The sequence below is a fragment of the Pteronotus mesoamericanus genome, unplaced genomic scaffold, assembly GCF_021234165.1.
Source record: "Pteronotus mesoamericanus isolate MK-2021 breed Mesoamerican mustached bat unplaced genomic scaffold, CSHL_Meso_final scaffold_1135, whole genome shotgun sequence".
Lineage (NCBI taxonomy): Eukaryota > Metazoa > Chordata > Mammalia > Chiroptera > Mormoopidae > Pteronotus > Pteronotus mesoamericanus.
This window is the reverse complement of record NW_026555300.1, coordinates 767,012-794,721: the sequence shown is the minus strand read 5'-3', so window position 1 is coordinate 794,721 and position 27,710 is coordinate 767,012. Positions and strand designations below refer to the sequence as shown.

Genomic DNA, 27,710 nt, shown 5'->3' with positions numbered 1-27,710 from the left:
GCCTTTCCTCCTCCTCCCGGCTCTGCCCCTCCCCAGCCCGAAATCGGCACGCCGCGGGCCGCAGTCTGACAGGAACGGGACGGAGCCAAGATGGCGGCGGCCGACGGCGACGACTCCCTGTACCCCATCGCGGTGCTCATAGATGAGCTCCGCAACGAGGATGTTCAGGTCCGGAGGCCACAGGGGTCTTTGGGAAGAAGGGCTAGGTGACGGGGGAGCGCGGGCGGCCCTCGCGGAAAAGGTTCAGTGTTCGCTGGGAGTGGCGGAAGGGGGTGGCGGCCAATCAGCGCCCAGCTTTTTTCTCTCCGGTCCCCGGACTCGACGAGACGGCGCCCGGGATTGGGCGTCGGCCCAGCGGAGGGCGGGAGCGAGGGTGAACCTCGAGGGTCCCGGGCCTGCCAAGTGCGCGCGACGGCTATGGGCCTGGGAGGCCGCAGCCCGCCGGGAAGTTGGCCGCCGGGGTTGGGGAGAGGGGAGGACTCTGCGATTGGCAGCAGCCGCCCAATGGGCCCTTGGGGTTGGATCCGAGTGGGGGAGGGGCCGCCTGATTGGTCGGACCCGGGTCGGTTTGTTTTCTCTTCTGGGTTTCGGCTCCTGGGCGTCAGAGTTCCGGAGTCAACTCCCCAGATGGGGACTGAAAAGTGAAGGCTGCCTTCCCAATTCCTGCCCTCCCTTCCGGTTTAATTTGGGGATCGGGGTCGAAGACGCTCCACCTGGTAGGGGGATCCTGCTAAATTTAGGAACGAGTTGAGGTGGAGCCCCGCCCAGCTCTTGGGACCCTCCCATTGTCCCAGTTGTGGGCATTTGACTAAAAGGGCAGGCGCATTCTGGTGTTGGCGAGGGGCTGAGAACAGTTAGGACTCTACGGTTTGCCCACCCAGCTCCACCTGCCACCCGCTGCGTGACCTTGGGCAGATTACTTCACTGCTCTGGACCCCTGCTTTCCATAAAATGTAGTTTAATAATAGCCCCGGCCTCTTTGGGGGGGTGGTGAGGAACTAAACGGGTTTATGGTACGAGTATCATAGAACGGTGTCTGGCCTCTTGTAAGAACCCAATAAATGTTAGCTCTAATTATCGGGAGTGGTAGCTGAAGAGGTCCCATCCGCCCTTTGGGCCTCCCTTTCCCTCTGTATAAAAGAGAGCCGGTCGCCTTGGGCCCAGCCACTGAGGTTCCGGGTGCATCGCAGGTTCTGGAGTCACACAGGCTGCGGCTGTATGGCCGGCTCTTCCACTTGCTGATTTAGACGGGCAGGTTAGTTCAGCTCATTGAACCTTGGTTTCCTCGTGTCTCCAGTGGAGGTCATTATCTAGTTCATAGGGCTGCTGTATGAACTCATTTGTTCACTGAACACCTGCCACTTGTCAGGTATGTTGCTGAGGATATAGTGGTGACACCGGTTGTTACACAAGAGACATGTGAAACAAGAGCCGAATACATGAGTAACATGTGTGAGATGTCATGGGAAGGAAACAGCAGGATGTTGTGATAGTGACCCAGTAAATATTTTGGGGACCTCTGCTCTGTTTGGGGTACAGATATGTAGCAGGGAACCAGACAAAACCTCCTGGCCTCACAAGCTTACCTGGTAGTGAGGGGAAAGAAACATGATAAGCAACACAGTAAAATGTGTTGTCTGTTAGATGCAGATAAGTGCTAAGGAGAAGAATGAAGAGGAGCAGGGAGTGAAGTTGTCAAGAGTGGTCAAGGAAAGCCTTGCCCAGAAGATGATGTTTGAACAAAGATGTAAAGGAGGCAGCAAGGGAAGGAGCCCTGAGGCTGTCTGGGCAGAGCACGTAGCAGGCATGAGGCCGGCCAGGCAGGGAAGGCTCCCCTGAGGATGCAGAGTTTAAGATGGGACCAGAAGAAGGACCCAGCCCCTGGAAGAAGCTAGGGAAGCGCCTCACAGGAAGAAAGAGCAGGCAGGTAATTTTACCTACCAGGGAACTTTGAGTAAAGCCTGGAGACATTGTGGGTTGTCACAGCGGGAGAAATGTTAGTGATAGTGAATAGAGATCAGAAAAGCTGCAAAACCTACAATTCACAGGACAGTGCCCACAGCAATGAATTATCTGCCCAAAATGTCCACAGTGATGCAACTGAGGGTCACAAGTCTGCCAGGGGTCTCACTGGGCTAAAACCGAGGTGTTGGCCGGGCTGCTTCCTTCCTGTAGGCTCCAGTGGAGAATCTGTTTCCTTGCCTTTCCCAGCTTTCAGACGATGCTTGTATTTCTTGGCTTATGGCCCCTTGCTCAATAGGAAACTCTAGGCCTGGGGTCAGTGCACTGGAGGCAGTGCTGTGGGAGAAGGCTGACCAGGGTCTGTCCGTGCTATGAGTTACTCAACCCTTCTGGGCCTTCGTTTTATTGTGAAGTGGAAAAAAAAGTGAAAGACACACTCAGCCAGGGTACTAAGACCTTACAGCAGCTTGGCTATATCCAGATCTTAGAAACAGGACGTGACAGCCTCCAACCCCTTTTTATAGAGCGCCTGGGGACTTCATGAAGTAGAACTTAGAAATAAGGTTGCCTCTGAGAGTTAAACTAAAAAAGAAGTTGGTATGATGGTGATGAAGAATGTGGGTTCAGGTTCCATGCCCTGTCACGAATTCACTGGGTGACCTGCATTTTCCTCTCAGTGCTTTAGTTTCCTTGTCTATAAAAGCAAAGGTGATATCTGCCTCATGGGTTTGTTACAAGAATTACAAGAGCCCCTGGCTGGTGTGGCTCAGTGGATTGAGCGCCGGCCTGTGAACCCAAGGTTTGCCAATCGATTCCCAGTCAGGACACATGCCTAGGTTGTGGGCCAGGTCCCCAGTTGGAGGCATGTGAGAGGCAACTGATCAATATATCTCTCACACATCAATGATTCTCTATCCCTTCCCCTCTCTAAATAAATACAATTTTTTAAAAAAAATCACAAGATAGAACATAAGCTTTATACAGAGTAAGCACTCCTTAAATGAGAAGATTACTTATTGATACTAATAGCAGCTCTATCAGAAATGTTACAGAGAACTCAACGAGTAGTCGTTTAAATAAGTAAAGGGTTAATTTTTCCCTCTATTACTAACAAGAATATTACAGAATTGGGTCAGAGTGTGCCCTTTTCACCTTCTTCCTGTGGTCACAAGCTTGCTGCAGCATCTGCTCTCATTAAGTCCTTGCTAAAAGCAGGGGCTATCCTAGGACAGAGGTTCTTCTTGTCCTTCTTTTGTCAGGAAGAAAATCTTTTTGGAGAGCTCTTCAGCTGACTTGCTCTTGTGTTTCTTTCTCCAAAACTAGGTCATGTGCTGAGTTAGTTGGGATTCGGTTTAGCTGTAAGTAATAAGAAAACTACATAAATGAGGCTTAAAAGAGTGAAGTTTCTTTCTTTCTCACGATCAGAGTCTGGTGGCAGTACAAGCTGGTGTGGCACTCGGTGGTGTTACGGTCCCAGGCTTGCCTGTCATCCGTTCTGCCCTCCTTATCCCACAGGTTACCTCAAGGTCCCAAGGTGGCTGCTAAAGCCCCAGCCATCATAGCCCCATTCCAGACAGGATGGGAAAAAGCTGTGACCCAACCCGATCTTCCCATAAGGACACTCTTTAGAAGTCTCACGCACCATTCCCACTTGGATTTCATTGGCCAGACTTTAGTCTCATGGTAAAATCCAGAAGCAGATATGATTAGGAAATGTCTCTTCTTGAGGGTGGGGTAGGGGTCATGTGCACAGCTGAAAACCACGGGTTAAGGAGCAATAGTATAGCCAGTGCAGCTCTTAACCTATATATTTCCAGGGCAGGTCCATGAATTTGTATGGGAAGAATAACATCTTTATTTTCCCTAAGCTCTAACTCAAATTTAACTTCCCCTTTTATTATGAACTCTAGTATGACAAGAGCATATTATAAGTAGCACTAGCAAAACCTATGACTCTGTCACCAATGGAAATTATGACAGTGTTCCTTTCTCATTTTGGCCATTGCAGTTACTTCTAGTGTTTATGCTCATCTCTGTTTCAAAATCATGGTCATTATTAGACCTGCTAAAGGGGTCCACGGGTCCCCCTTCCCCCCACCAATTAAAAAAAACAACCCAAATACAGGTCGTTAGTGGTTACAGGTTAAGAGCCAGATGGCTAGGATTCAGATCCCGCATCTGCCACCTCCAAGCACATGAGGTTTCTTCACCTCCCGGGGCCTTTGCTTTCTCTGCCATGAGGTGATCCTGTATTTACCTCATGAGGTTGTTGTAAGGATCAAATGAGTTAAAACATGAACACACCAAGAACAGTGCCTGGCACATAGTAAGTACCATAGATATATTTGCTGTCTTTATTCTCTCTCGAGGGGAAAGGGGGAAAGAGACCTTGGTGGACAGCTAGCCAGCTGCCATTCGTGCCCTTTTTGGTATTCAGACAAAACCAGGATGCTGTCAACAGGGTGAGGTGGTCGTGTTGCCATTATTGATCTACCTCTGATGCTAAGGGTATTCCCAGTATTGCCTCACTTTATACTCAGTAACCTTCTGAGGGTAGATACTATGATCCCATTTCACAGATGAGATAATTGAGGCTCGGAAAGGTGCAAAGCAGTGGCCCCGGATCCCCCAGCTAATACGTAAAACATCTTAGCCTTTAGCGCAGGCAGTGAGGCTCCAAAGCTCATGCTGCCTTTCATAAGCCCTTGTGGTGCTGTCTGCTGAAGAAACCAGGAGATACTCTTAACAGTACGCAAACCAGAATCTCCAAGGACACCAGTGGGAGGATGGGGGTGCTCCACCATGGCAGAGACAGCCTGATTCTCATGGCCCACCTCTTGGGCATCTTCCCTAAGTGACAGTGTGATGTTCAGATTAAGGGTCAGGGCACCTGGCTTCTGGTCCTGGCTCTGCTGCTTTCCAGCAAGTGACAGCTTCTCTGTGCTTCAGTGTCCTTGCCTGTAAAGGGAAGATTCTAGTAACAGTACCTACCTCAGAGCAGAGTTCTAAGCATCAAATATGCTCATTATCCACGTTGAGCCCTTGAACATTGCCAAGCACACGGAAAGCATCCGCTAAACGTGAGCTGCTAATCGTTCCCGGCATCATGGCAACGATACCCTCTGCCGCATCTCACTGTCCTCGGCTGCTGCTCACCCGTTACGGCCCTGGCCCATGTGTACATTTCCCCACAGCCTGGCTGTCAGACGAACCCAGAGACCCAGCCTGAAGGTGACAAAAAGGAAAGAGTTAGGCAACTAAGTCACTGCTTCCCCTGATGTTTTATTGTAGAAGACTTCAGACATACAGAACACTGGAGGACTGTTACAGGGGCCAGCAGAGAGGACGTGCTTTGTGACGTGGCTGCTGCTGTTAGAGCGTGATGTGTAGTGTGTCCCATGGTGCAGGAGGGGGTGAGAGCGCAGGTGGGGAGTCGGGGAGTCGGGGAGTGGTGGGCGCGGTTTCCCGCAGAATGGACTTGGAGAGCACCGCTGCCAGGGTGTCGACTCAGTAACACCCCAAAGATGCCTTACTGAGGCTGTTGCCCGTGGTGACTTAATGACTCAAGGTCACGGTCGCTTGGTTGGTGTTCACCAAGTTATTTGGCATCTTCACACATACTTCGTTCTGGGTGCTGTCAGACTCAGACGCCCTGAAGCCTGGGCTTGCTCACATTCTCCCTTCCTTTTATTATTCTCGTTAGCTTCGCCTCAACAGCATCAAGAAGCTGTCCACCATCGCCTTGGCCCTAGGGGTGGAAAGGACGCGCAGTGAGCTTCTACCCTTCCTGACAGGTAACGAGGTGCACTCCTGGGACCCAGGTGGAATGGGCGCTGTCGGGGTGGTGTGTGCTGCGTAAGGGACCTCACCGTGGATTTAACAGGTCGTTTGTAAGTGTCTGCCCTGTGTTAGGCATCGCGGGTGGGCAGGGACTCTGGGGACTAGTGCAGTCCTCCTCTGCGGAAATGACCTGGGAAGTTAGGAGCAGGGGCTGGGGACAGGGGCCTGGAGGCAGGTGGAGGCAGGTGTGAATTGCAGCTCCAGCCGTTAGAAGCTGGTGACTTAGACTATTCACTTCACTCTCCATATAATTTTATGTATAAAATGGAGATGAGCACCTAATAATAATCGCCAATGCCTACTGTGTGCCTGCCACATGCCAGGCACCGTGCCAAACCCTTTCTTGGGAGGAGTTCATTCATTCACCTACAGTCCCCAGACTGGTGCTTGGGCTCAGTAAATGTAAGTCACCATCATCATATCAGTTAATCCCACAGCAATTCCTAAGGTAGGTAAGACCGCTCCCATTTTTTGGATGAGGAAACTGAGGCATGAAGACTTGAAATAATTTATTGCCCTCAAGGTCACAGTAACGAAGTGACTCAGAGAGGATATTATCTAGTCATGCTGGCTCCAAACTCACAGCCGTGATTAATGCCTTCAGGTCCCGACTACCTGGGTTCAAAGCCAAGCTCTACCACTTTCTAGCTATGTGACCTCAGACGTGGTATTTCATATCTGCCTGCTTTGATATCTTCATGTGCGAAGTATAACTTGGGCATAATGATATAACTTGACAGGAAGACTAAATGAGGTAACGTGTAAAGTGCTGTAACTGCGCCCAGCATGTGGTGAGTGCTGCTTAACTGTGAACGAGGAGCCTGTTCTAAGCACCCCTGTCTGTGAAAATGTAGGCACAGCGCTCAGGGCACTGTCTGACATCAATTACTAGTAAACCCTCTCTTCCCAATATTCTCATTACAACTTTATACTAATTAAAATTGCAACTAAAGCCTCAGACTGACACAGAGCTTTGTCGCTCATGAGCTTTCTTGCATCTGATTGTCTCTCTGGGACCTAGTGACAATTCTGGAGAAGAAGGGGATGGAGTTTATTGTCCTTCATTTGACTCATGAGAAAGTGAGGGCTACAGAGGTACAGGGACTTGCCCACAACGACCCAGCTCTGACTCAGGAGCAGAGGTTTATCTCCCTCTGAATGCCACGTGAGGAGTTGGCGTCTGTACACGTGACACTGAGCAGATGGCCCCAAACCAGGTGGCTTCCACTGGAGAACTGTTGGAGAGACTTGAAAGCTTTCAAATGCTGAGACAGGGATAACTTCTGAGGCAGCGAGGGAACAGGGGTGTGGCACAGAGTGTAACACAGTAATTAAAAAGTTGCAGAGAGAGGAAAAGTGGGAGGGACCTGGGGTTGAGACCCAGAGGGGCTCTGCCTGCAACCTGCTTGGCAAACCTGGGTGAACCACTCCACCTGCCTGCCTGCCTCAGTTCCCTCATCTGTAAGAGTCAGACCTAACTCATAGGGTCAGTGGGAGGAGAAAGTGCTTCACACAGAGCCTGGTCCGGAGGAAACGCTCAGTGCGTGCTGGTGGAAATTTCTGTAGTGAGATGGTGGGGAGGCAGCCTGGGCAGGAAAAGCAGAAGAAACCGCAGACAGAGGCAGGCTGGAACCGGGCGATACACCAGGGAGAGGCGCCGGGGCAGGGGGGTGATGGTGGGTTGGATAGTGTGGGCCATGGGTTACCAGGTGGCAGCCTGGGTTTAACCCAGTAGAGGAAGGCAGGGCAGCCATTGTAGATAGATGGCGGAGGGTGGGAGCATGAGACGTAGAGAAGTAAACCTGCGGGCAAGGCAGAATTGTACTGAGGGGTGGGACGTCAACTTGGGAGATAGGAGCCAGGAGCAGAGACCCCAGGGCTAGACTGCTGGGTTCTGTCCCCGCCTCGACAGGCTTCATTCCCTCACCTGCAAAATGGGAATGCTTGTGTCAGACAAAAAAATTAGGGCCACTGTGAAGATTCAGGGGGTTTAATATATATGTTATCTTTATTATATTGTCGAGTCCCATATAACATTAATAGTCCAGGTAAAGGGACTGTGGGAGACAGTAGCGTGGGAACCATAAGCTTGAAGAGGAGCCACTCATTTAAGAGAAAGGCTTCTTTGAGTTGCTATGATCCCAAGTGACATCAGATTTTCTTTACTTTGGGCTTCAAGAAATTACAAAGTGTTCAAAAGGGCAAATGGCAGATACATCCTGTCTTTCAGAAAAGCTGAAACTGTTCAAACAGAACAGGCTAAAAGCCCTCTCTGAGCTTCCGCCTACAGAAGGTTCAGAATCAGCATTATGAGGGGAAATCAACACATAATGTCCCCACTGTGTTAAAGAGACCAGTGCCGGTAATTTTTGGCCATAATTTGTGAGATGTGGGTGAGTTCCAAGGTCAGTCAAGTCACCTGTGTGTCTGTCATTGAGCTGCATAGTAACCTGCCATTTAAAGACTTGGACTCAAGTAGACATTAATGAAAAGTATACTTATAAAACCCAGGTTTGCCCTGAACACACCTCGTGCTTTTGTTGCAAAAACCTTCGAGTATAGGTTCCCTGAGACAGCGGAAGTAGCTCGATATCTGCCTTTAGGCCCTGATATTTCAAGGTCAGAAAAGAGGAGTAGCCCCACAAGATGGGGGCCATGGTGATGACATCATGAGAGGGCTGTGGTAAGGAGGTGACCTGGAGCTCAAACCTGCCACTTCCACTCCCACCCTAGTGGCCAGAGCATAGTCACGTGTCCATGTCAGCTGTAGGGGAGCCTGGGAAATACAGCCCGGCTGGATTGCTTTGGACCTGGCTTAAACTCAGGAAGTTGCGATGCTAGCATAGACACTAGGGATGTTAGCATCTTCTGTGAAGGAGGTCAGCAGCTCCGCCACCTTGGGGAAGACCGAATGGAGCTGGAGGGACAAGCCTTTGGGTTCAGCATCAGGACAGAGGCGTTCTCTCCTCACACAGTTAGGTAGTTATTTCAGCAAACCCAATGGGCTCCCACTCTGAGGGTATCTGGCAGGAACTGGGACACACAGAGGAGCCAGCCTGGACTCTGACGACAAAGACTCTGATAAAGGTGGCATGGGGGGATGGGAGCCCAGAGGAGGGACCCACTTGTTCTGCTCAGGAACTCTTGGCAAGAAGCAGTAGCTGAACCAAGTCTCAAAGGGTGGAGAAGAAATTCTGAGGCCACAGGGAGAGAAGTTCCTGGCAGAGAGACCGTGCTGAGGGTGGAAGCTGGACCGAGCAAAAAGCTCCATGCACTGGCTCTGCTCTTACTCACACGAACCGTGTGCTCCTCACTAACCCTCACCGAGAGGTGCGGGCAAGGAGCATCATTTTACAGGCGCAGAACAGGCTCAGAGAGGTGGTCTCACTCACCCTGCGTCCCACGCCTCAGCAGGGGCAGAAGTGATACTTGAGTGCTCTGTCATACGACCCAGGCCTGTGCCTTGATCCCTGTGCCAGCCCCAGGGGGTGGGGGACTGTGAGTGCCCACAGTCTGAGGGAACAGTGAGGCTGGTTGTTCCAGCTTGGGTCACTGAGGGCCTGGGGTTAGACTTCAGGTGGGACTGAAACAATCTGTCTTGGTCCCACAGACACCATCTACGATGAGGATGAGGTCCTCTTGGCCCTGGCGGAGCAGCTGGGAACCTTCACCACGCTGGTGGGAGGCCCGGAGTACGTGCACTGCCTGCTGGTGAGTCTGGAAGGCCGGGAACTACTCTTGCCCTCCCCTTGGGAGTCAGGGAGGGGACAATGTAGAAGGCACTTGGGTAGGGGGGCAATCTCCTCAGAACAGATGGGCCTTGGACATTCACTTTAATCCAGTAAGTCAGGGCTTTGCGTCGAAGTCAGGCTGGCTTCTGCCACTGATTTACTATGTGACGTGTAAAAATTATTTGACCTCTCTATTCTATCCTTTGTTTATCTCTAAATGGATTTTGTTAATACCTGTCTTTATAATTAATTTAAGAAGCCCTTAATAAATAAAATCCTAAATAAAAAAAAAACAAAGAGGAAGAAGCCCTTAGTACAGTACTTGGCACAGAGTAACTACTAACAAGCGTCAGCTGTGTTGTCATGATGCCATATGGTATGCGGTCATGTCCACCATTGGGCTAGGGAGGGTTCCCTTTCTAAAGATGAGCCACCAGAGCACTGAGAGGTTGAGCACTTTGTCCAAGGTCGCATGGCTAATAAGTGGCAGAGCCGGGATTCTGGGTGTGTCTGTTTGACTCTCCCCCAGGCCCCCGTCTGCTACCTGCCTGTGTGGCCCTGCACGTGTGATGGCCAGGGACGCAGACATGGGTCAGATGCCAACAGTAACTGCGGTTTTGGGAGAGGAGGGAGGACTCCCATGGTCCTCAGGGAAGAGCCCCAGTCCTGTAACCTGGGAAGAAAGAGATGCCCCAGGCTGTGGTTTCCTCTGTTCCTCAGACCCGGGTCCCCACGTCCCCCTCGTCGTTCTGTAGTTCATTGTTTCTAAAGACACATTTCCTACTTCGGCTTCTGCACTTGATGGTTCCTACAGTTACCATCAGCCGCCATTGTTCCTTTTAGCAGTATATAAAATACCTTGGATTTCAGCAAATGTGATCATTTTGTTTCTCTCAAACAGCATTAAGTCTAAGAGAATTTGGTAATTGCCATTCAGCGGTGGTATCTGAGCTTTCATCCGTGTGTACATGTATAACGTGCATACGTACACAGAAAGTTATGCGTGAATGAGTTCATTTCCATTTCTCGTAGAACAGGGCTGTGTAACAAGAGGAATGGGAGGTCCGGCAATCAGCCTGAAAGGGGCCTTTGAACTCCATGGAACCCTCTGCAGCCACTGGCCTTGGTCATCTTTTCTGAGAGAATTCAAAGCTTTCAGCAACTTTTCAAGGGACTTGAGCAGAAAACACTGCTGAGAACCCCAGGGCTCACAGGTGGGGTAGGGCTCAGGCTCGCTGGGAGCCGGCCCTGGCACCCAGGGGTCCTTCCGCAGTTGGGGCAGGGTCTTCCCACACTTCCTTCTGGGGAGCAGTGACACGTGACCTCTGGGAATGGCCAGTGCGGACATCCTGAGGCCCGCTGGGACCCAGGCAGGAGTCAGGCAGAGTGGCTGACACTCACGCAAGTGCTCAGTGTGGCGTATGTGCCGAGCACCTGAGGCGCAGTAACCCGTCATGTCCCACAGCGCCCCTGTGAGAAATCCCCCAGATCACAGGTGGGAGGCCGAGGCACTGACTGGTTTAAGGGAATTACTTGAGCTGGAAAGAGGCAGAGGCAGGATTTGAACCCAGGTTGCTGCCTCTTAACCACTATCTCCCCGCTGTACCATCCTCAAAGGGCTCCTGGATGCTTCAAAGGCTGCTCAGAGCCAGGAAAGAGGGGAGTCAGGGCCCTTAGAACCCCGAGGAGGCACCCAACCCAGTTTAGATGAGATCGGGGTGAGGGGCATGGAAGGCTTACTGGAGGAGGAGGCAGTTAACCTGGATTTTGACAAGATATGAGAAATGGAAAACGGCTATTGTGAAGTTGTTTATTCCACACACATGACCAAGGACTGTGAGCTGTGGGAACCCAGAAGGGTGCCAGCCACGACCCAGCCCTCGGTCTCAATGGTGGTAAAGTGGAATTAATTTCCTGGGGACCCATGAAGCTGCAGTGCCCAGATTATTTCTGTATCCACAGCGCCTAACCTTTTTGGAGTGGTGGATCCTTTTGAGAATCTGGACCTTCTCTTGTCGGGAGAACAGATGATTTTAGGACGTTCACACCTCTCCCCATCCCTCGCAACCTGGTCTCAGTTTGAGAACGCTGCCCTCGGTCGTTCACAGACTGGCTCCATTACAGGAGTCTTCACCTGGCCCTTCCTGACTGTGCACCTTCCTGGGCCCCACCCTAGACTCTGATTCTTCACGGTGTGCTGGGGAGGGCCTCCTGGGTGACCTCGGGGTGAGCTGTCCCGGCTCCGCCCTGCAAGAACCTGTCCCTGCAGTAAGCCGCGGAGGCACGGACCCATGACTAACTACGGCTCAGCCTGGGTCCCCAGGCCTCTGTGACAATAACAGGTTACTGTGAGTTCCAGTTCCAGTCACTTGGTAAACACTGAGTGCCTCCTTTGTGCCGGTCCCTGCAGTAGCCCAGGGACATCACCTTCCCACCGCACCCCCGTGAGCCGTCCCTGAACCCAAAACCCCAAACCCCAAACCCCGTGAGAGCTAGCAGGGCCCACGATGGAGGCCTCGCGCCGGGGGCCCCACGCCGGGACAGCGTTACATTTGCCTCTTGAATCATTGCCAACCTTTTGTAAATGAGATTTTTAAAAACTTCTTTATTTGATTTGTTTTAAAATGTCTTTTTGTGATAAAATATACATGTGTTTTTCCCATTCTGACAATTTCTAAGCGCGCAGCGCTGTGTATATTCACGTGGTGGAGCAGCCGTCCCCACCGTCCGTCTCCGTATCTTTCTCATCCTCCCAAAGCAACGCTGCGCTCACTGACCAGTGACACCCCCGCCCTCAGAAACCACCGTTCCACCTTCCGCATCTGCGGGAGTCAGGGCTGGCTGATTCCATTTAGCATAATGACTTGAAGGTCCACCCATGATGTAGCCCATGTTAAATGAGATTTTATTACACTTAAAACCTGGTCCTTTTGGCCCCTCTTGGAAAACCAGATTGGCTTTTACCAGCTGTGTCCGTGCCCCCCACCCCAGTGATGGTTGATGAGCTGGGAAGCAGCTTTCCTGCCCAGGCCACATGCCACGGTCTCTGCCTCTCTCTGTTGTCCCCACCTGTCACCTTTGCTCAGCACTTCCTTTGGCTACCTGCCTGGCAGCATTTTCCTTTGCGATTTCTTCCTGTTGTCTTGTATCTGTCAGGCCACACTGGACTTCAGACCTCCACACCTTTACTTGAACAGCATAGAATGATTGCCTCTCCCTTCCTTAGGTCAGTGCTTCCTGAGGTCCTGCCCTGTGCTAGGAGCTCTGCTGGGCTCTGGGGACACAGAGGTGAGCCAATCAAGTGTCCCTCCAGGCCTCACACTAACAAACCATTGAGCAGTCCCGAGCCCTGGGGTCCCCTGCTAATGTGAACTCCTGATAGAGGCGCCTGTCCAAAACCACAGCCGTGCTTTTCAGCCCTTGGAGGCCCTGGAGTCAGGCGGCCTGGTTTAGAGCCCGGAGTGTGGCTCTTTCTAGCCTGTCTGTGCATCAGGTCCCTCTTCTTTAAAATGAAGACAGAAACAGGACCTGCTTCATAGTTAGAACCAGCTGTGCTAGATCACATAGTAAGTAGGCGTTAAATAAAATCTAAAAAAGAGGGAGGGGAAGTTGCTTTGAAATTCCAAAGGTGTTTTGTTTTTTTTTAAATGATGTTATCATTTTGAGGTTCCTGGACCCACCCACCGACGCTCCTCTAAGGACCTCTAAATGAGCCGTGTCTTGGTTCTTCAGGGAAGGCATGCAGGGTGAAGGCTGGGAAGGGACGATCACAGGTTTCTGGAGAAAATGAACCCGTGGAGAGCGGCGGCTCCAGGGCCAGGGGTGGTGGGGAAGGAGCCATCTTGTGACCTTACACTCTATGCCACAGCCGCCCCTGGAGTCGCTGGCCACCGTGGAGGAGACAGTGGTACGGGATAAGGCTGTGGAGTCCTTGCGGGCCATCTCACACGAGCACTCGCCCTCTGACCTGGAGGCCCACTTCGTGCCGCTGGTGAAGCGGCTGGCGGGCGGCGACTGGTTCACCTCTCGTACCTCAGCCTGCGGCCTCTTCTCCGTCTGCTATCCTCGCGTGTCCAGTGCCGTCAAGGCAGAACTTCGACAGTGAGTCCTGGCCATGGGGCCTGAGGAGCTCAGCCTCTTCCCCCAGCCTGGTCTGCTTATCTCAAGCCCCAGACCACTTAGACCTCCCCAGGTCCCAAACACCCTTGAGCTCTCTCAGCCCCAGACTCCCTTCCCACCCGTCAGAGAAGCTGTCACCAAGGGCCTGGTCTCCAACCCAGATGCGGCCTCTAGTTCAGTTAGGACATAGAAATGACAGTTCTTTCTCCCGTTGGTTCTTGTGAGGATTTAAAAATATTATTACGTATAAAGTGCTTAGAACAGAACCTGGCACGTAAAACCACATGACAGGTGACGTGTGGCACTGTCTTAGGCCTGCCTCAGGTGCAGAACCCTTGGCAGAGACACTGTCTCTTAGTTCTGCCTCCTCCACACTCCTCCCCCTGGCCTGATAGCTCAGGGAATTCCTTGTGTGCAAGACTTGCCTTCCTGAAGAATGAATGAAAATGATTTTCATTGGATGGAAGTTTCCATTAATGTGTGTTTTTTCCTTCTCCCTCTGGACGTCTGCGCACCCACCAACCCCACAGACGTTTGAGTAGCAAGCCCAGGCCCTGAGCCCTTACTCACCCAGAGTACAGGTGGACAGCTTCCTTCCGCCCGCTGCATCTCTGGCAGGAGAAGTCATTGCTGAAAAGTAAAACCTTTGAGTTACCCCAGGGCAGCATCTGAGCTACGTAGTTTTATGTGTGGTTGTTAGAATACAGTCAGCGCCTGCCGTTCTCTACAGATTCATGTGCCGATAGGCTGCTGCGTGCTCACACATGTGAACTCATTGAAGCCTCACAATGACCTGTGGAATAGGTGCTCTCCCTATCCGCTCATTATATAGGGCAGGGAAGATGCAGAGGTGCCCAGGGTCACCAGGCAAAGCCAGGACCCCTGTGAGTACAGTGTGTTTGCTCCTCTGCCATGATGTCCCAGGATTCCTCCTCCTAAGCCCCATCCCAACCCCCAGGTACTTCCGGAACCTGTGCTCAGATGACACCCCCATGGTGCGGCGGGCCGCAGCCTCCAAGCTAGGGGAGTTTGCCAAGGTGCTGGAGCTGGACAACGTCAAGAGTGAGATCATCCCCATGTTCTCCAACCTAGCCTCCGACGAGCAGGTAGGTTCTCAGCCCTTCCCAGCCCCTCCCTCTGGCGAGCCCTGCGTCAGAAAGGGAATCCCAGGGCTAACGGGGCCTCCGCTGCCCTCTTCCTGCCCCCATCCTCCCCCCAGGACTCAGTGCGGCTGCTGGCGGTGGAGGCGTGCGTGAACATCGCCCAGCTCCTGCCCCAGGAGGATCTGGAGGCCCTGGTGATGCCCACCCTGCGCCAGGCTGCTGAGGACAAGTCCTGGCGTGTCCGATACATGGTGGCTGATAAGTTCACAGAGGTAAGTGAGGGGCCGTTGACAGTGTCTCATATGTAAGCGAAGTGAGTGAGGCTGTCAGGCGGCAAGGGATGGCACGAGTAGCAGCCGGGTTTCAGTTCATTGCGGTGGCATCGTCGGGTGTGTGAGCAGCGGGACCTCTGATCATCCCATCGGAGCTCTTCACATGCCAGCCTGGTCTCTTGACAGTGGCAGCTCGAAGCACCATGTTGAGAAGGCTCTGAGGGCCAGGTTCTGTGGGAGAGGACACCCAGGAGCAGAGATGGGTAGCACGTGTGCCTTCCTGACCTGATCAAACTTTCTGTCCTTGGACAAAAGGGATGGCATAGCCTGTATGAGTTTGCTGGGGCTCCTGCCACAAAGTACCACACACTGGGTGTACTCCATTTCCTCACAGTTCTGGAGGCTACAGGTCTGAAGGTGTCAGTCGGGTGGTTTTTCTGAGATTTCTCTCCTTGGCTTGCAGATGGCTCTCTTCTCCCTCTGTCCTCATGTGGTCGTCCCTCTGTGCACATGTTCGTCCTAATCTCCCCTTGTAACACCCGCAGTCATTTTGCATCAGGGCCACCCTAGTGACCTCAGGGCGCTTCACCCTGCCTTCAGACACAGTCACATTCTGAGATACTGGGGAGTTAATACTTCAGCATGTGAATCTTGGTGGGGGGAGCACAGGCTCGCCCATCACGCTGCCCAAAAGCCTCGTGAGTCAGAATGACACCACAGGCAGACAGAACAGGGACAAGATCCCACATCTCTGACTCCCTGGACAGTGCTCTGTCAACGGGACTCAGATGTGCTTTGATCCCACTGGCATGTGGGTCGAGCTCCAGTTCTTTGCTGGGCACTGGAAGGCTGTGAGTTCTGCATATTCCTGTCTCTCGCGCAGCAGAAGGCCTAAAGGGGAATGTCCAGTGAGATAAATGTCACAGTCATGTGTCCCGGGTGCCAGGGCCTACACACACATGGGTGTGGACGCGCTAAGGAGAGGAGGTGGTGTAACAGCTGGTTCTAGAACATGAGTGGGTGAGAGCTAGTGTGGGAACTCACGTAGCGAAAGAGCAGCACATGCAGAGGAACCGTGGAGGGGAGGGCAGGCACAGACAGGCACGTTCAGGGCTGGCTCCTGGGGGTCCTTCAGAGTGGAAGCTGGAGTGGAGAGGCGGGCAGGGCCCATCCGGAGAGGCCTTGGAGCCAGCCTGCCCTGTGGCTCCCTGTTTCTGTCCGAGTATCCCCCTGTTGTTTGCTGGAAGAACGTGGAGCCTGAGGATGACATTTCCCAGGACCACCCATTGTCCTCTGTGAGAATGTTAGCACAGCGTGGCTCTGCTGCCATGGCTGTGGCAGGAGCCTATAGAGGCTCCTTCCTGTCCTTGGGCCCTGGACAACATGACCTGGTTCCCACTGCGGTTAAATAAAAGCTCAGCTCTGTGAGAGCAGGGATCTTAGGTGCTAAATAGTACATTTGTTATGTGCATATAAGGCGACATTTGCCGAGCATAGTATTAGCCCCTTCAAGGTCTTTATCTCCTTCTTAGCTCGAGCCATGCTGCTTCCCTACCAGGTCTTCAAGACCCACCTTTGCAGTAGGACCCTGATGTTGGGACAGGCAGGGCCCAGCATACCTTCTTCCCCATTAGTTACAAAAGTGCTCTTGGAAACCAGTCTTTAAAAAAGAAAAAAAAGAGAAGTACATAAGTCAAACAGCAAGAACCACTATAGTATCAGAATATTTGTGGATCAGGTAGCAGAAAATCCAACCCAAGTAGCCTGAGCCATATGGAGGTCTCATATTTTTCATTAGACACCACCACCATGCAGTAAGTACCTTGTTTTGCATTTTGCTTTGGAGGAAACAAGATCAGAGATACAAAGTGACCCGCTCAAGTGCACACAGTTGATAAGTAAATTGAGCCAGGCAACTGGACTGCAGAGCCACACTCGTTACCACTACCTTACCCAGCCCAGCTCCCCCGCATAGTGAGGAAACCCTCAGCTCGGAGGCCCGGAGACTTGCCTGGGGTCACGCCCTGGGCCAGGATTAGATCTTGGCAGTGATTTTAAGGGTCATACTCTTGCCTCTAATTCAGGTACCTCTAACTTTGATTTTGGTCTCATTTGCACAGAGTACTTACCAAACCCTCTCGCTTTCCCTCACTTCTCGCCCTTTCTGCAGCTCCAGAAAGCCGTGGGGCCAGAGATCACCAAGACAGACCTGGTCCCCGCCTTCCAGAACCTGATGAAAGACTGTGAGGCCGAGGTGAGGGCCGCAGCCTCCCACAAGGTCAAAGGTTGGTGCTGGCGACCAGAACACCTGAAGTGGTTGGGTGTCGGAGGTGGTGGGGATGGAACCAGGGCATCAGGTCTCAACTTCCCCTCCTCCCTTCCCCCGTCCACAGAATTCTGTGAAAATCTCTCAGCTGACTGTCGGGAGAATGTGATCATGACCCAGATCTTGCCCTGCATCAAGGTAAAGGGGAGTTGGGAGGAACAGAGCAGACCGGAGCCTTCCGAAAAGAAGGTGGAGATTGGGCTTGAGGGACAGCCAGATGCAAACTGAGTTCCCAGCCTTCTAGGACCAGGCCACCCTGAGTTTGAGGTAGTTGGGGACCCTGATGGAAGGCAAAATCTGAGGCTGGGAGCTAAGCTGCAACATAGGAGTGTTTCCCCTCAAAGGCCACTGAGTCCCCATGTCCAGAAAGCTTTGTGATCAGATGGGCACTGCCAGAGCAGGGATATTGAACTCAAAGCAGGTGGACATATAAGGAACTGTAATTCCCCTTGTAGCCTAAGCTGTCCCTGCTCCGTGAGTGACAAGGGCAAAAGCAGACTATGACTCGGGCTTCATAGGCACTGGAGTATACTTGGCCACTAACCCCGTGGCCGCCCCTTTCTTCTTGCGCCCAGGAGCTGGTGTCCGATGCCAACCAGCACGTCAAATCGGCCCTGGCCTCTGTCATCATGGGCCTCTCTCCCATCCTGGGCAAAGACAACACCATCGAGCACCTCCTGCCCCTCTTTCTGGCTCAGCTGAAGGATGAGGTAAGGGCACCAGGCAGCCTCTGAACTCTTGGGTTTGCAGAGGTGACCAGTGGTGGGTCAGCTGTTTTCCCAGATTAGCCAGTTATCTCTTATGGTCTCAGCAGACGCCCAGGTCTCTGATGAGTGAATGTGGACACGGTTGTGCAGTCACTTGTTCGTTTGTTGGGTGGTGGTCTTGCATGCCCTTACTCTGTGCTAGGCCTTTTCCTGAGTGTCAGAGATGCCAGAATAAGACAAGATGATTTTGATTCTCAGAGACCCGCAGAGGTTGGTGGTGGAGAGAGACATATGGGTGATCCCATGATTCCATGACAGTACAGGTGTTCTGACATGTTCATGTTTATTGCAGTACAGGCTAAGCCCCTTTATACAGTGGCCTAAATAAGATGGAGAACTGTTTCTCTCACAGCAGTCCAGAGGTGGGTGAGCCTATGTGGACATTCAGCTCTGTCTTCCTCAGCGCCCTCCGGGTCTGAATCAGCTGCTCTGATTTTTACCACATCCCAGCCTGCACGAAGGGAGAAGGCACTGGACAACAGCAGGCGTAGGCCTTTAAGAGCAGTGCCCAAAAGAGGAGAGAGGTGTGAGCACCCATCAGCCTGCTTGCACCCCATGCACCCCATTGACCAGAGCCAGTCACGTGAGCACCCCTGGCTTAATTGGTCTGGGCTACAGAAGGTGATAGAAAGCGCTGGGCAATGGCTGGAGAACTCATGGGTCCCAGCCTGAGGAGTGTGGACTGAAGTCTGGTGAATGGACATGGGTGTTAGGAAGGGACCCTGAGGCTATTGTCGAAAAGAGTGAAGTCCTGCAGCCAGGGAGGTACAGGGCCACCAGTTTCCAGTTGTCCTCTGCCACTGGAATCACGTGGAAAGCACTCGCATCTCCCACCCATGATGTGTGACAAGACGAAGTGCTCCTGCTAGGGAAGTTTACCTTGGCCTGGGATGGGGCCACCGGCCTGGCTGACCTTAGTTACTGTGTCCCAACCCCCTCAGAGCTGAAGCTGATACTGCATGTCCTCAGTCCCCTACCATAAGTCAGGTGGTTAGCACAGACTGACTGGCTTGGCCCCAGGCATCGAGGTAAACAGAGACACTAACCAGGAAGGATAGTCCAGGGCTCAGAGACCACCTCCCAGGAGCCAGGCAAGGGCCAGTCCTTTGGAATGTTCCAGCCTGCTGGGTAACCCTTTACTGCACTGTGTGCTCGCTCACTTGCTTCATTGATTCATTTCTTACTTGATTCACATTAGAAGGGGCTAGCCAGTGAGTCTACTCTCCAGAATATGCAGTGCAGGACAAGGATCTGGTAGGTCTCCTGTTTTGATTAACAAGAACTAATTGTGTTCATGTGCCTTGTCTTTTAAGTTACTTCACATACGTTATGGAAGGTAGGTGGGGTCTGTATATGTGAATTGTAAATCAGTGCTTATAATATTGGTAGTCAACAGGCAGTGTGAAAATATTTCTTTCATTGTTCATTCTTTCAGCAGCAATGTACCGAGCACCTGCTCTGGGCCACAGACTCTGCTGAGTACTAGAGACAGAGGGATGAGTGAGATGTGCTCCTAACGGAGCTCAAGGACCAGCAGAGAGAATAAAAGTAATAGAAATGATCATGATACGCTCCCGCAGTGTTAAGCTCTTTGTGGATCAGACACTGTGGCAAGCACTTGATTAGCTTCACCCACCCTTTGAGGCTGGATGGATGTTTCCTTGTCACAGATTGATATCCAGAAGGGCTCCCAGCAAGCAAACAGCAGAGTGGGATTATTAACGTCTGTTTTTTCCAGGGTTCCATATTTTTGCAGTGAGTCCTACAAGACTTTCAAAATAGCTGAACATTTCTTGTGCTGCTTTTACAAGATTTGAAAAGCTGCTTCCCTTATTCCACGTTGTTTGCTTTTTGTGTGCCTTTACTATGTCCCTAGGGCTGGGAGCTGGGCCTGGGCAGTTGTAGGTCCTCAGGAGATGTTTGTCACACAGAGTTGGTGCGGTTGAGCTCTTCTCACCCTGTCCTGGGTCGCCATGTACAGCGCATGCTCTCAGAACCCTCCCGTCCTCTCCTCAGTGCCCGGAGGTGCGGCTGAACATCATCTCCAACCTGGACTGTGTAAACGAGGTGATCGGCATCCGGCAGCTGTCCCAGTCCCTGCTCCCTGCCATCGTGGAACTGGCTGAGGACGCCAAGTGGCGGGTGCGGCTGGCCATCATCGAGTACATGCCCCTGCTGGCTGGACAGCTGGTGAGTGAGGAGGCTGGAGGCCAGGCCTACTGCCAGGGAGAGGAACTGCCAGGGTCTAGTGACGGTGCAGTGTGACGAGGGAGCTGTGACCAGTACTGCAAGCTAAGGACTGCCTGGGGAGTGGGAGGAAGGGGCACAGGAAATAGGGCCCTAGAAGATGAATAGAATTCAATTAGGAAAAGAAGGGAAAGGAGCCCCTCTGGAGAGCTGAGAAGGGTCTGTCTGTTGGGGGGTTGCGGGAAAACACCGAGTGTCCCTCCATCCCTTACTTCATTTTGTCCTGCAGGGGGTGGAGTTTTTTGATGAGAAACTCAACTCCTTGTGCATGGCTTGGCTCGTGGATCACGGTGAGTAAGATGGGGCACTAGGGAGATGGGCGGCAAGTTGGCCGAGGCCAGTGCGGGGACTGGGCAGGCTGGAGCCGCTCACTCTCCTGTGCGTCAGATGCGGACCAATTCCCTTGCTTTTTAGAATCCTGGAGAAGTGTAGGGTCGGACATAACAGGCCACCCAGGGGCTGCCTGGTGGAGTGGAGAGTCCGAGGGCCACCGAGCAGACAGGCCTGGGTTTGAATTGCACCCCCGGGCTATTGAAGCTTATAAGCAAGTCATTACCACACACCTTCTGTGAAACATGGGACTTCTCATCCCAGCGTTTTAGGGCCATTGTGAGCATTGCTCACTGTTTTCACTAAGACTGGTAAAAAAGTAGAAATTAACATTTGTCTGTGACAGGTACCATTCCGAGTACTAAGTACTAAATCCTTTGCGTTGGCATACCACTTCTTAAAGCCCATTGGCCCGTCTGTAGAATGAGGCCAGTAATGGAACCTGTGTCTTGGGGCTGTTGAGAGGATACTGCATGAAAAGAAAAGTCCACATTTAGCACATAGTGAGCCCTTTTGTCCTCTTGGAGCCATTGGGTCACCAGTGGCCTGAGACCTAGGGGCTGCTCAAGAGGCAGTAGAGAGCGGGGCTGTTAGTTCTCGCCCACATCAGCCCTCCCCCTCCTGAAGGCCTGCCCTGTCTCCTTTGCCCTCCTGCAGTCTATGCCATCCGCGAGGCGGCCACCAGCAACCTGAAGAAGCTGGTGGAGAAGTTTGGGAAGGAGTGGGCCCATGCCACTATCATCCCTAAGGTCTTGGCCATGTCTGGGGACCCCAACTACCTGCACCGCATGACTACACTCTTCTGCATCAATGTGAGCACCCCCTCCTGCCCACTGGCCTGTCCCTAGGAACTGGGCGTGACTGGGAGAGCGAGGGCAGGGAGTCCTCAGGGGAGACGGTTAGCTTAGGGGTGGGGAGGTGGTGGGGACCTGGGGTGGCAGGGATGTGACACTGGGGAACTGCAGGCCAGAGGTTGGGGCTCCCCCAGAGTCGCATGTCCTCTGGGCATGGGTTCCTGCCTGGTGGGAAACCGAGGACAAGGGAAAGGCACTTGGACTGTTGAAGCAGTGATAGCCAAACCTTTCTGAGCACCCTCTCCTTTCCCATGAACAGGGCGTGTGTGTTTATTTATGATACAATGTGAAAATGTGCAGGCTCTAGAATCAGACCTAGTTGGTTTCTTTTTTTTACTGATTTTAGAGAGAAAAGAAGTGAGTGAGAGAGAGAAACAGAGAAACATCAGTTTATTGCTCCACTTATTCGTGTACTCATTGGTTGATTGGTGTATGTGCCCTGACCAGTGACCAAACCTGCAACCTTGGTGTATCAGGATAAAACCTTAACCAACTGAGCCACCCGGCAAGGCTTAGACCTAGTTTCTACTTTCTGTTTTGTTTTTTTTGTTTGTTTGTTTGTTTTTTAATCTTTACCCGAGGATATGCTTATTGATTTTAGGGGGGGGATGGGAGGGAGAGAAACATCGATCGATTGCCTCTCGTTCGTGCCCTAACCAGGGATTGAACCCTCAGCCTTTCAGTTTACATGTTGATGCTCCAACCAACTGGGCCACACCAGCCAGGGCACAGACCTGGTTTTTAATTCTAGCTCTTGCATGTATTAACTATGGACCTTGGGAAACAGACCTCACTGCTAAGTACTTGAGTCTTCTCATCGGGAAAGGATTCGTGCCGGCAGTCACAGTACTTCATTCATCAGGTCGTGACGATAACCTGGTTGTACATGCAAAGGGCTTAGAACAGTTAAGTGATAAGAGCAAGTGCTCTTTTGTAGTCATTTCAGTAAACCATACATGTGGTTAGAAATAACAAGATGACATCTTTTTATGTGTTTTGTGGGGTTTTTTTAAAAGACTTTATTTACTTATTTTCAGGGGGAGGGGAAGGGAGAAAGAGAGAGAGAAATACCAATGTGCAAGGGGAAGCATCAGTTGGTTACCTCTCACACACACCCAGCTGGGGACCTGGCTCACAACCTAGGCATGCGTCCTGACAGGGAATTGAACCAGCGACCTTTTTGTTCACAGGCCGGTGCTCAGTCCGCTGAGCCACACCAGCCAGGGCGAAAGGATAACATTTAAAAACAGTTATAACTAAGTGTTCAAGTAATTTATGCCTATGCCTCACCTTGGAGACCACTGAACTAAGGAAGGGATCCCAGGGTTTAGGAATCAAGGCCCATCCCGAGAGGATGAAGGGAAGTCTGAGGATGGGTCTGGGGCCACCTGGGCTGGGGGTTTACCAGCGCCAGGAAATAGTGGTATTAGGAGGGTGTTAGGGGAGGAAGGAGCTTCAGGAAGATGAATTGTCCCCGGGGAAGGTAACTCTGGGCTCAGAGTCCTCAAATTGCTCCGCTTTACCCTCAGGCCTGGTGATCACCAAGGTGGCCTGGTCAGGGGAAGGGGGAAATGGGAGTCAGCCATGAACTTTGGATGATCACCCCTCTGCCACTCACCCCCAGGTGCTGTCTGAGGTCTGTGGGCAGGACATCACCACCAAGCACATGCTTCCCACAGTCTTGCGTATGGCTGGGGACCCGGTCGCCAATGTCCGCTTCAACGTGGCCAAGTCCCTGCAGAAGATAGGGCCCATCCTGGACAACAGGTGAGGCCTGAACCGATCCTTACATGCTGGCAGAGTGAGTTTTGGTCATTTTAATTTTTGAATTTTAAAGACAGCCTAGACTTTGAGACCTGGCACTGGACTTCCCTTTCTGAGTGATTGTGGCTGTTCTCTTCTTCTTCCCAAGGTGTTAATTTCCTCAGGTGTAGAATGAGAATTCATATGGCCTACCTCACCTAGTTGGAGGGGATGAAAAGGTGGCAGGTCTGTATGCTAGCAACAAATCATTAGAAAATGAAATTAACAAATATAAATATATTTGTGTGTGTGTGTGCTGTATAATGGCACCAAAACCATTAAATGACCAGGAGTAGAGTTCATGAAGATGTGTAGCACCTCTAGTGAAAACTATAAAAACCATTGCTTTGAGAACTTAAAAGATCTACATAATATTTTTGGATGGGATGGTTCCCCAAATTCGTGTATAGGTTCAGTGTAATCTCAGTATCAGCAAGCTCTTTAGTGAGAAATTGACAAGTTGGTTCTGGAATTTACATGGAAACGCAAAGGTTTGAAAAGACAAGGCAAGCTTTTAGAAGAACAAAGTTGGAACACTTATACTACCAGATACCAAGGCCGACTCTGATGCTGCTATAACTAAAAAGTGAGGTGTTAGCACAGCATTCGAATGACCAGTGGGACAGGATTAAGGGCACAGAAACAGACCTGTGTGTATTCAGTTTGTGCCACTACAGTTCAGTGGGGGAAAGTAGGTATTTTCCATAGATGGCTGGGTCAGTTTGATGTGTGTGGGAGGAAAAGCTCCCACCTGAGTGCATAATATTAGAGATAACAGACCAGAATCAGAAAGATTTAAGAGAAGAAAGATCTGAGAAGAAAGCATCAGAAAATATCCGCAAGACTTACAGCACAGATTTGTTAGATAGATGACCAGAGGAAAAGATTAATGAGGTGGCGTTCAGTAAAATGAAGAACTTCATCGAGAGAACATTGTGAGAGTAAAGTGGCAAGCCACTGACCAGGAGGAGGCACTTGCAGTACACATTTCTGACAGGACACCTTATGCAGAATACTGTCCTGCAAGTTGCCACAACAAAGAAAACCCAAGAAAGAGATGGGCAAAAAAAAGACTTGAGCAGCTGCTTACAAAGGAGATCCCCACATAGCCCATGAGCATATGATCAGATGTCCAACATCACTAGTTATCAGGAAAATGCAAGTGAAAACACACCCCAGGATGGCTAAACTGTAAAAAGCTCAGTCATTTGGTATTGGTACATTGCAGGCAGGGCTGTAGATGGGTACAGTCTCTTTGAAAACTGGTGGAATCTAGTGAAGGTATGTGCCATGAGCCGGCACATCCACTCCTGGGTATGTATCCTAGTGAAGTGAGTGTTTCATTTGTAACAGAAGAATGTTTGTGGTAGCTTTACTCATATTGTCCCTGAAATGGAAACAACCCAAGAGCCCAGCAACAGTACAGTGGGTAAAATGTGGTTTATTCATTAAAGGAAGACTACTCAACAGTAAAAAGAAACTGCTCTACTTGAGAATGAAGCTGACTCTCACGACTCACACCATTTTGTTGAATGAGAAGCCAAACCCAAGAAAGTGTTTCCTGTGATTCCATTTATATCAAGTTCAAAAATAGATACAACAGATCTAGATGACAGAAGTGAGAATGAATATACGGGGAAGGAGAGGAGCTGTCTGTCACCTGGAAGGGGACCCACGATGCCTGCCTCTCTGATGTCTTTCTCTGCATCTGTTCCAGGACACCACCTCACACCTTTAGTGACTCTTTGGAGCCCACCTTCATTTTCCAACATGATGGACTTTCAGTACAGACAGATTTCCCTGGGCCCCGTTCCAGGAGAGCAGATGCTTCCCCTGGGCTCCCGAAGGGTCAAGAACTTCCCTTTTAGCACTTGTCCCTCCTCTGTTTCTTATCATCAGTAGGCTCTGTCTCATTCCTAGCCCAAGCTCCTCGGGCGCAAGAATGAAGCGTATTGGATTTTCCTCTGTATTCACTTCTCATCCCCAGTAGGCCTCCGTAAATAGGTTAAACAAATGAAAGACATCCATCTGCCGACCTCAGAGACTTAGGGGGTCTGTGATTCTCTCCCCCACTTGCCCAGACTGTCTGACCTCCCTGTGCCTGTTCTGGGCCCCAGAGACCTCTGATTCCCATGCGAGCTTGTGTCTGCACCTCTTGCCTAGGCCTCTGCCTGCTTCATGCCCTAGCCCTGCCCTGCTCACCCTTTCCTTTGCCTTCCCCTTCTTCCAGCACACTGCAGAGTGAAGTCAAGCCCATCCTAGAGAAGCTGACCCAGGACCAGGATGTGGACGTCAAGTACTTTGCCCAGGAGGCCCTGACTGGTAAGGTTCTGAGAACTTGGAGACCCAGTGGGAAGGTGGTGTGCAAGGAGGGGCTGAGCCTGGGAGCAGCAGCTCCTGGCAGGGGAGATGCAGGAGCAGATGTGGGCGGTGCTAGCTGCGGTTCTGACTCCCGCCTGTTCCTATTCCCCCAGTTCTGTCTCTCGCCTGATGCTGGAAGAGGAGCCAACGCCGGCCTCTGGTGTCCACCCCCAGCCCCTAAGTTCCCTCCTTTGGGAGACAGCGGGGGGCCTTTGGCTGTCACTCCCTGTGCATGGTCTGACCCCAGGCCCCTACCCCAGCACGGTTCTTCTTCTCCCCAGCCTGGGAATCTGACTTCTCACTGTCTACCTTCCAAGGGGCTGGGGGTGCACAAGGTGGGACAGGGCAGCGACCCTGGGAGGAAGGGGCAGCCACTCCCACCTGAGGGGGGAGAGAGGTGAGCATCCCGGGTCACTGGTTCCTGCTGCTGTAATGGGGACCCCTCCCCCATCTACTTTTCCACCTTCCTTCCTCCCCCTCAGTGGTTTTTTTTGTGTCAACTGTGCCGTTTTTATTTTATTCTTTTTCCCCCCCCTTTTCACAGAGAAATAAAGGTCTAGAAGTAGCTAGCTGGTCCTCTGGTCTGTCACTAGCATGGAGGAGAGGGCTCCATATCAGGGCCATGGTCTCTGCCCTCTCTCTGGGGAAGCCCTAATTACTGGTGTGGGTTTCCTATGGGGAGTGTAGCCGGCCTACAGAATAGAGGGTCCCGGAGGTGCCGCTGGCCAGCAGAGTCCTGTGCTCAGTTCAGTTTCGCAAACGTTGGCCAAGTAAGCAGTAGTGAAGAGCAGGTGCCTTGGAACCAGACTGCCTAGGTCCAAATCCCAGTTCTTTCCATTAAGATCTGTGCAGCCATGGGTAGGTTACCCAGTATCTCTCCGAACTTAGTTTTCACTCTGTAAAATGGGGGTAACCCCCCGCCATTTTACATCTGTGGTCTAGATGCTACAGACCGCATCTAGACCGCAAGGCCGGTTGTGAAGACGAAATGAGTTCGTGTATGTCAGGTGGGTAATGGTGCCTGGCACAGAGAAGCAGTCAGTCAGGGTAGCTCTGACTTGGCAGAGAACCTCCTTTGGGACAGGCCCTGCCCCTGAGATAATCAGGATAACCAGGACCGTAAAGGAGCAGGAGAGGTGGCTGTCTGGATTTAAGGCTGTTTCCCAGGTCTCTTGGAACTTGGTATGTGAGGTAACTAAATTCTGGCCAGTGTGAACAGAGCAGGATTGGAAGAGCATTGGTCCTGATGTTGCGACAACCCACATTGGTATCAGTTACCTGGCAGAGCTAAACTGTTAGAGTGACTCTTCATTTGGGGTTTCATCACTTGCAGGTCACCTGAATTCTAACTGATGCAGGGGCCAAAGAGTCCTGGAGAGAGGAGCAAGAGACTTAGTGGATGGCGGTGCATGTAAGGTTTCACAGAGGACGTGAGGACGTGATACTTGAGTGAAATTTGACTCAGTGGGGTGGAGGGGAAATTGGTATATTGGATGGCAAGGTGATTTCACCAGCTCAGTCCTTAGGTTACTGAGTCCGTACTGTTTGTTAGTTTAGACCCAATTGGGTCTTGGAGGAATGAAGGTGACAGAAACCTCATTTTTACTATTATTAACTTATTTTATGTTAGTTTCATAAGGGCAAAGCCTATGGTTTAAGCTCATTTGGCCATCCCCCTAGCCTGACACAGATGTACCTTTCCTAGGATGTAAATATTTGAAAGACTTGAGTGAGTGAAGTGTTTATGAGAATGGGAAGTGGTGGATGGGCAGTATAATCACTTTCAGCATGATGTTGAATAATCTCGCTTAGTAGGCAGCCTAGCAGTAACTGTTGAAGGAATATTCAAATGCATGATCCGTGGTGTTCAGTTGTATTTTAATGCATGGCAACCCATGCCCAAAGCTTAGTGACTTCAAACAATAAAGACGCGTTCTTCTTCATAATTCTGTAGTCTGGGCTCAGCTCAGTCAGAAGGTCCTAGTTCTCCTTGTG

General features: G+C 51.4%; 1 protein-coding gene across 1 annotated transcript; it reads left to right on the top strand.

The window, feature by feature from the left end:
* PPP2R1A (protein phosphatase 2 scaffold subunit Aalpha) lies at positions 1 to 27,629 on the top strand. Its single transcript, XM_054587222.1, has 15 exons — positions 1 to 168; positions 5,666 to 5,756; positions 9,413 to 9,513; positions 13,402 to 13,634; positions 14,611 to 14,758; positions 14,872 to 15,027; positions 17,198 to 17,312; positions 17,421 to 17,491; positions 17,929 to 18,063; positions 20,137 to 20,310; positions 20,597 to 20,657; positions 21,355 to 21,509; positions 23,176 to 23,318; positions 25,585 to 25,676; positions 25,829 to 27,629. The coding sequence occupies exons 1-15, from the start codon at positions 91 to 93 to the stop codon at positions 25,843 to 25,845; spliced, it is 1,770 nt and encodes a 589-aa protein (XP_054443197.1). The 5' UTR covers positions 1 to 90; the 3' UTR covers positions 25,846 to 27,629.
* The last annotated feature ends 81 nt before the right edge of the window (positions 27,630 to 27,710 follow it).

Coding starts and splice junctions, on each gene's coding strand:
- PPP2R1A (XM_054587222.1), top strand. CDS start 91: ATGGCGGCGGCCGACGGCGACGACTCCCTGTACCCCATCGCGGTGCTC. Junction 15,028..17,197: donor TGGCTGATAAGTTCACAGAG/GTAAGTGAGGGG, acceptor CCCTTTCTGCAG/CTCCAGAAAGCCGTGGGGCC. Junction 23,319..25,584: donor GGGCCCATCCTGGACAACAG/GTGAGGCCTGAA, acceptor CCCTTCTTCCAG/CACACTGCAGAGTGAAGTCA.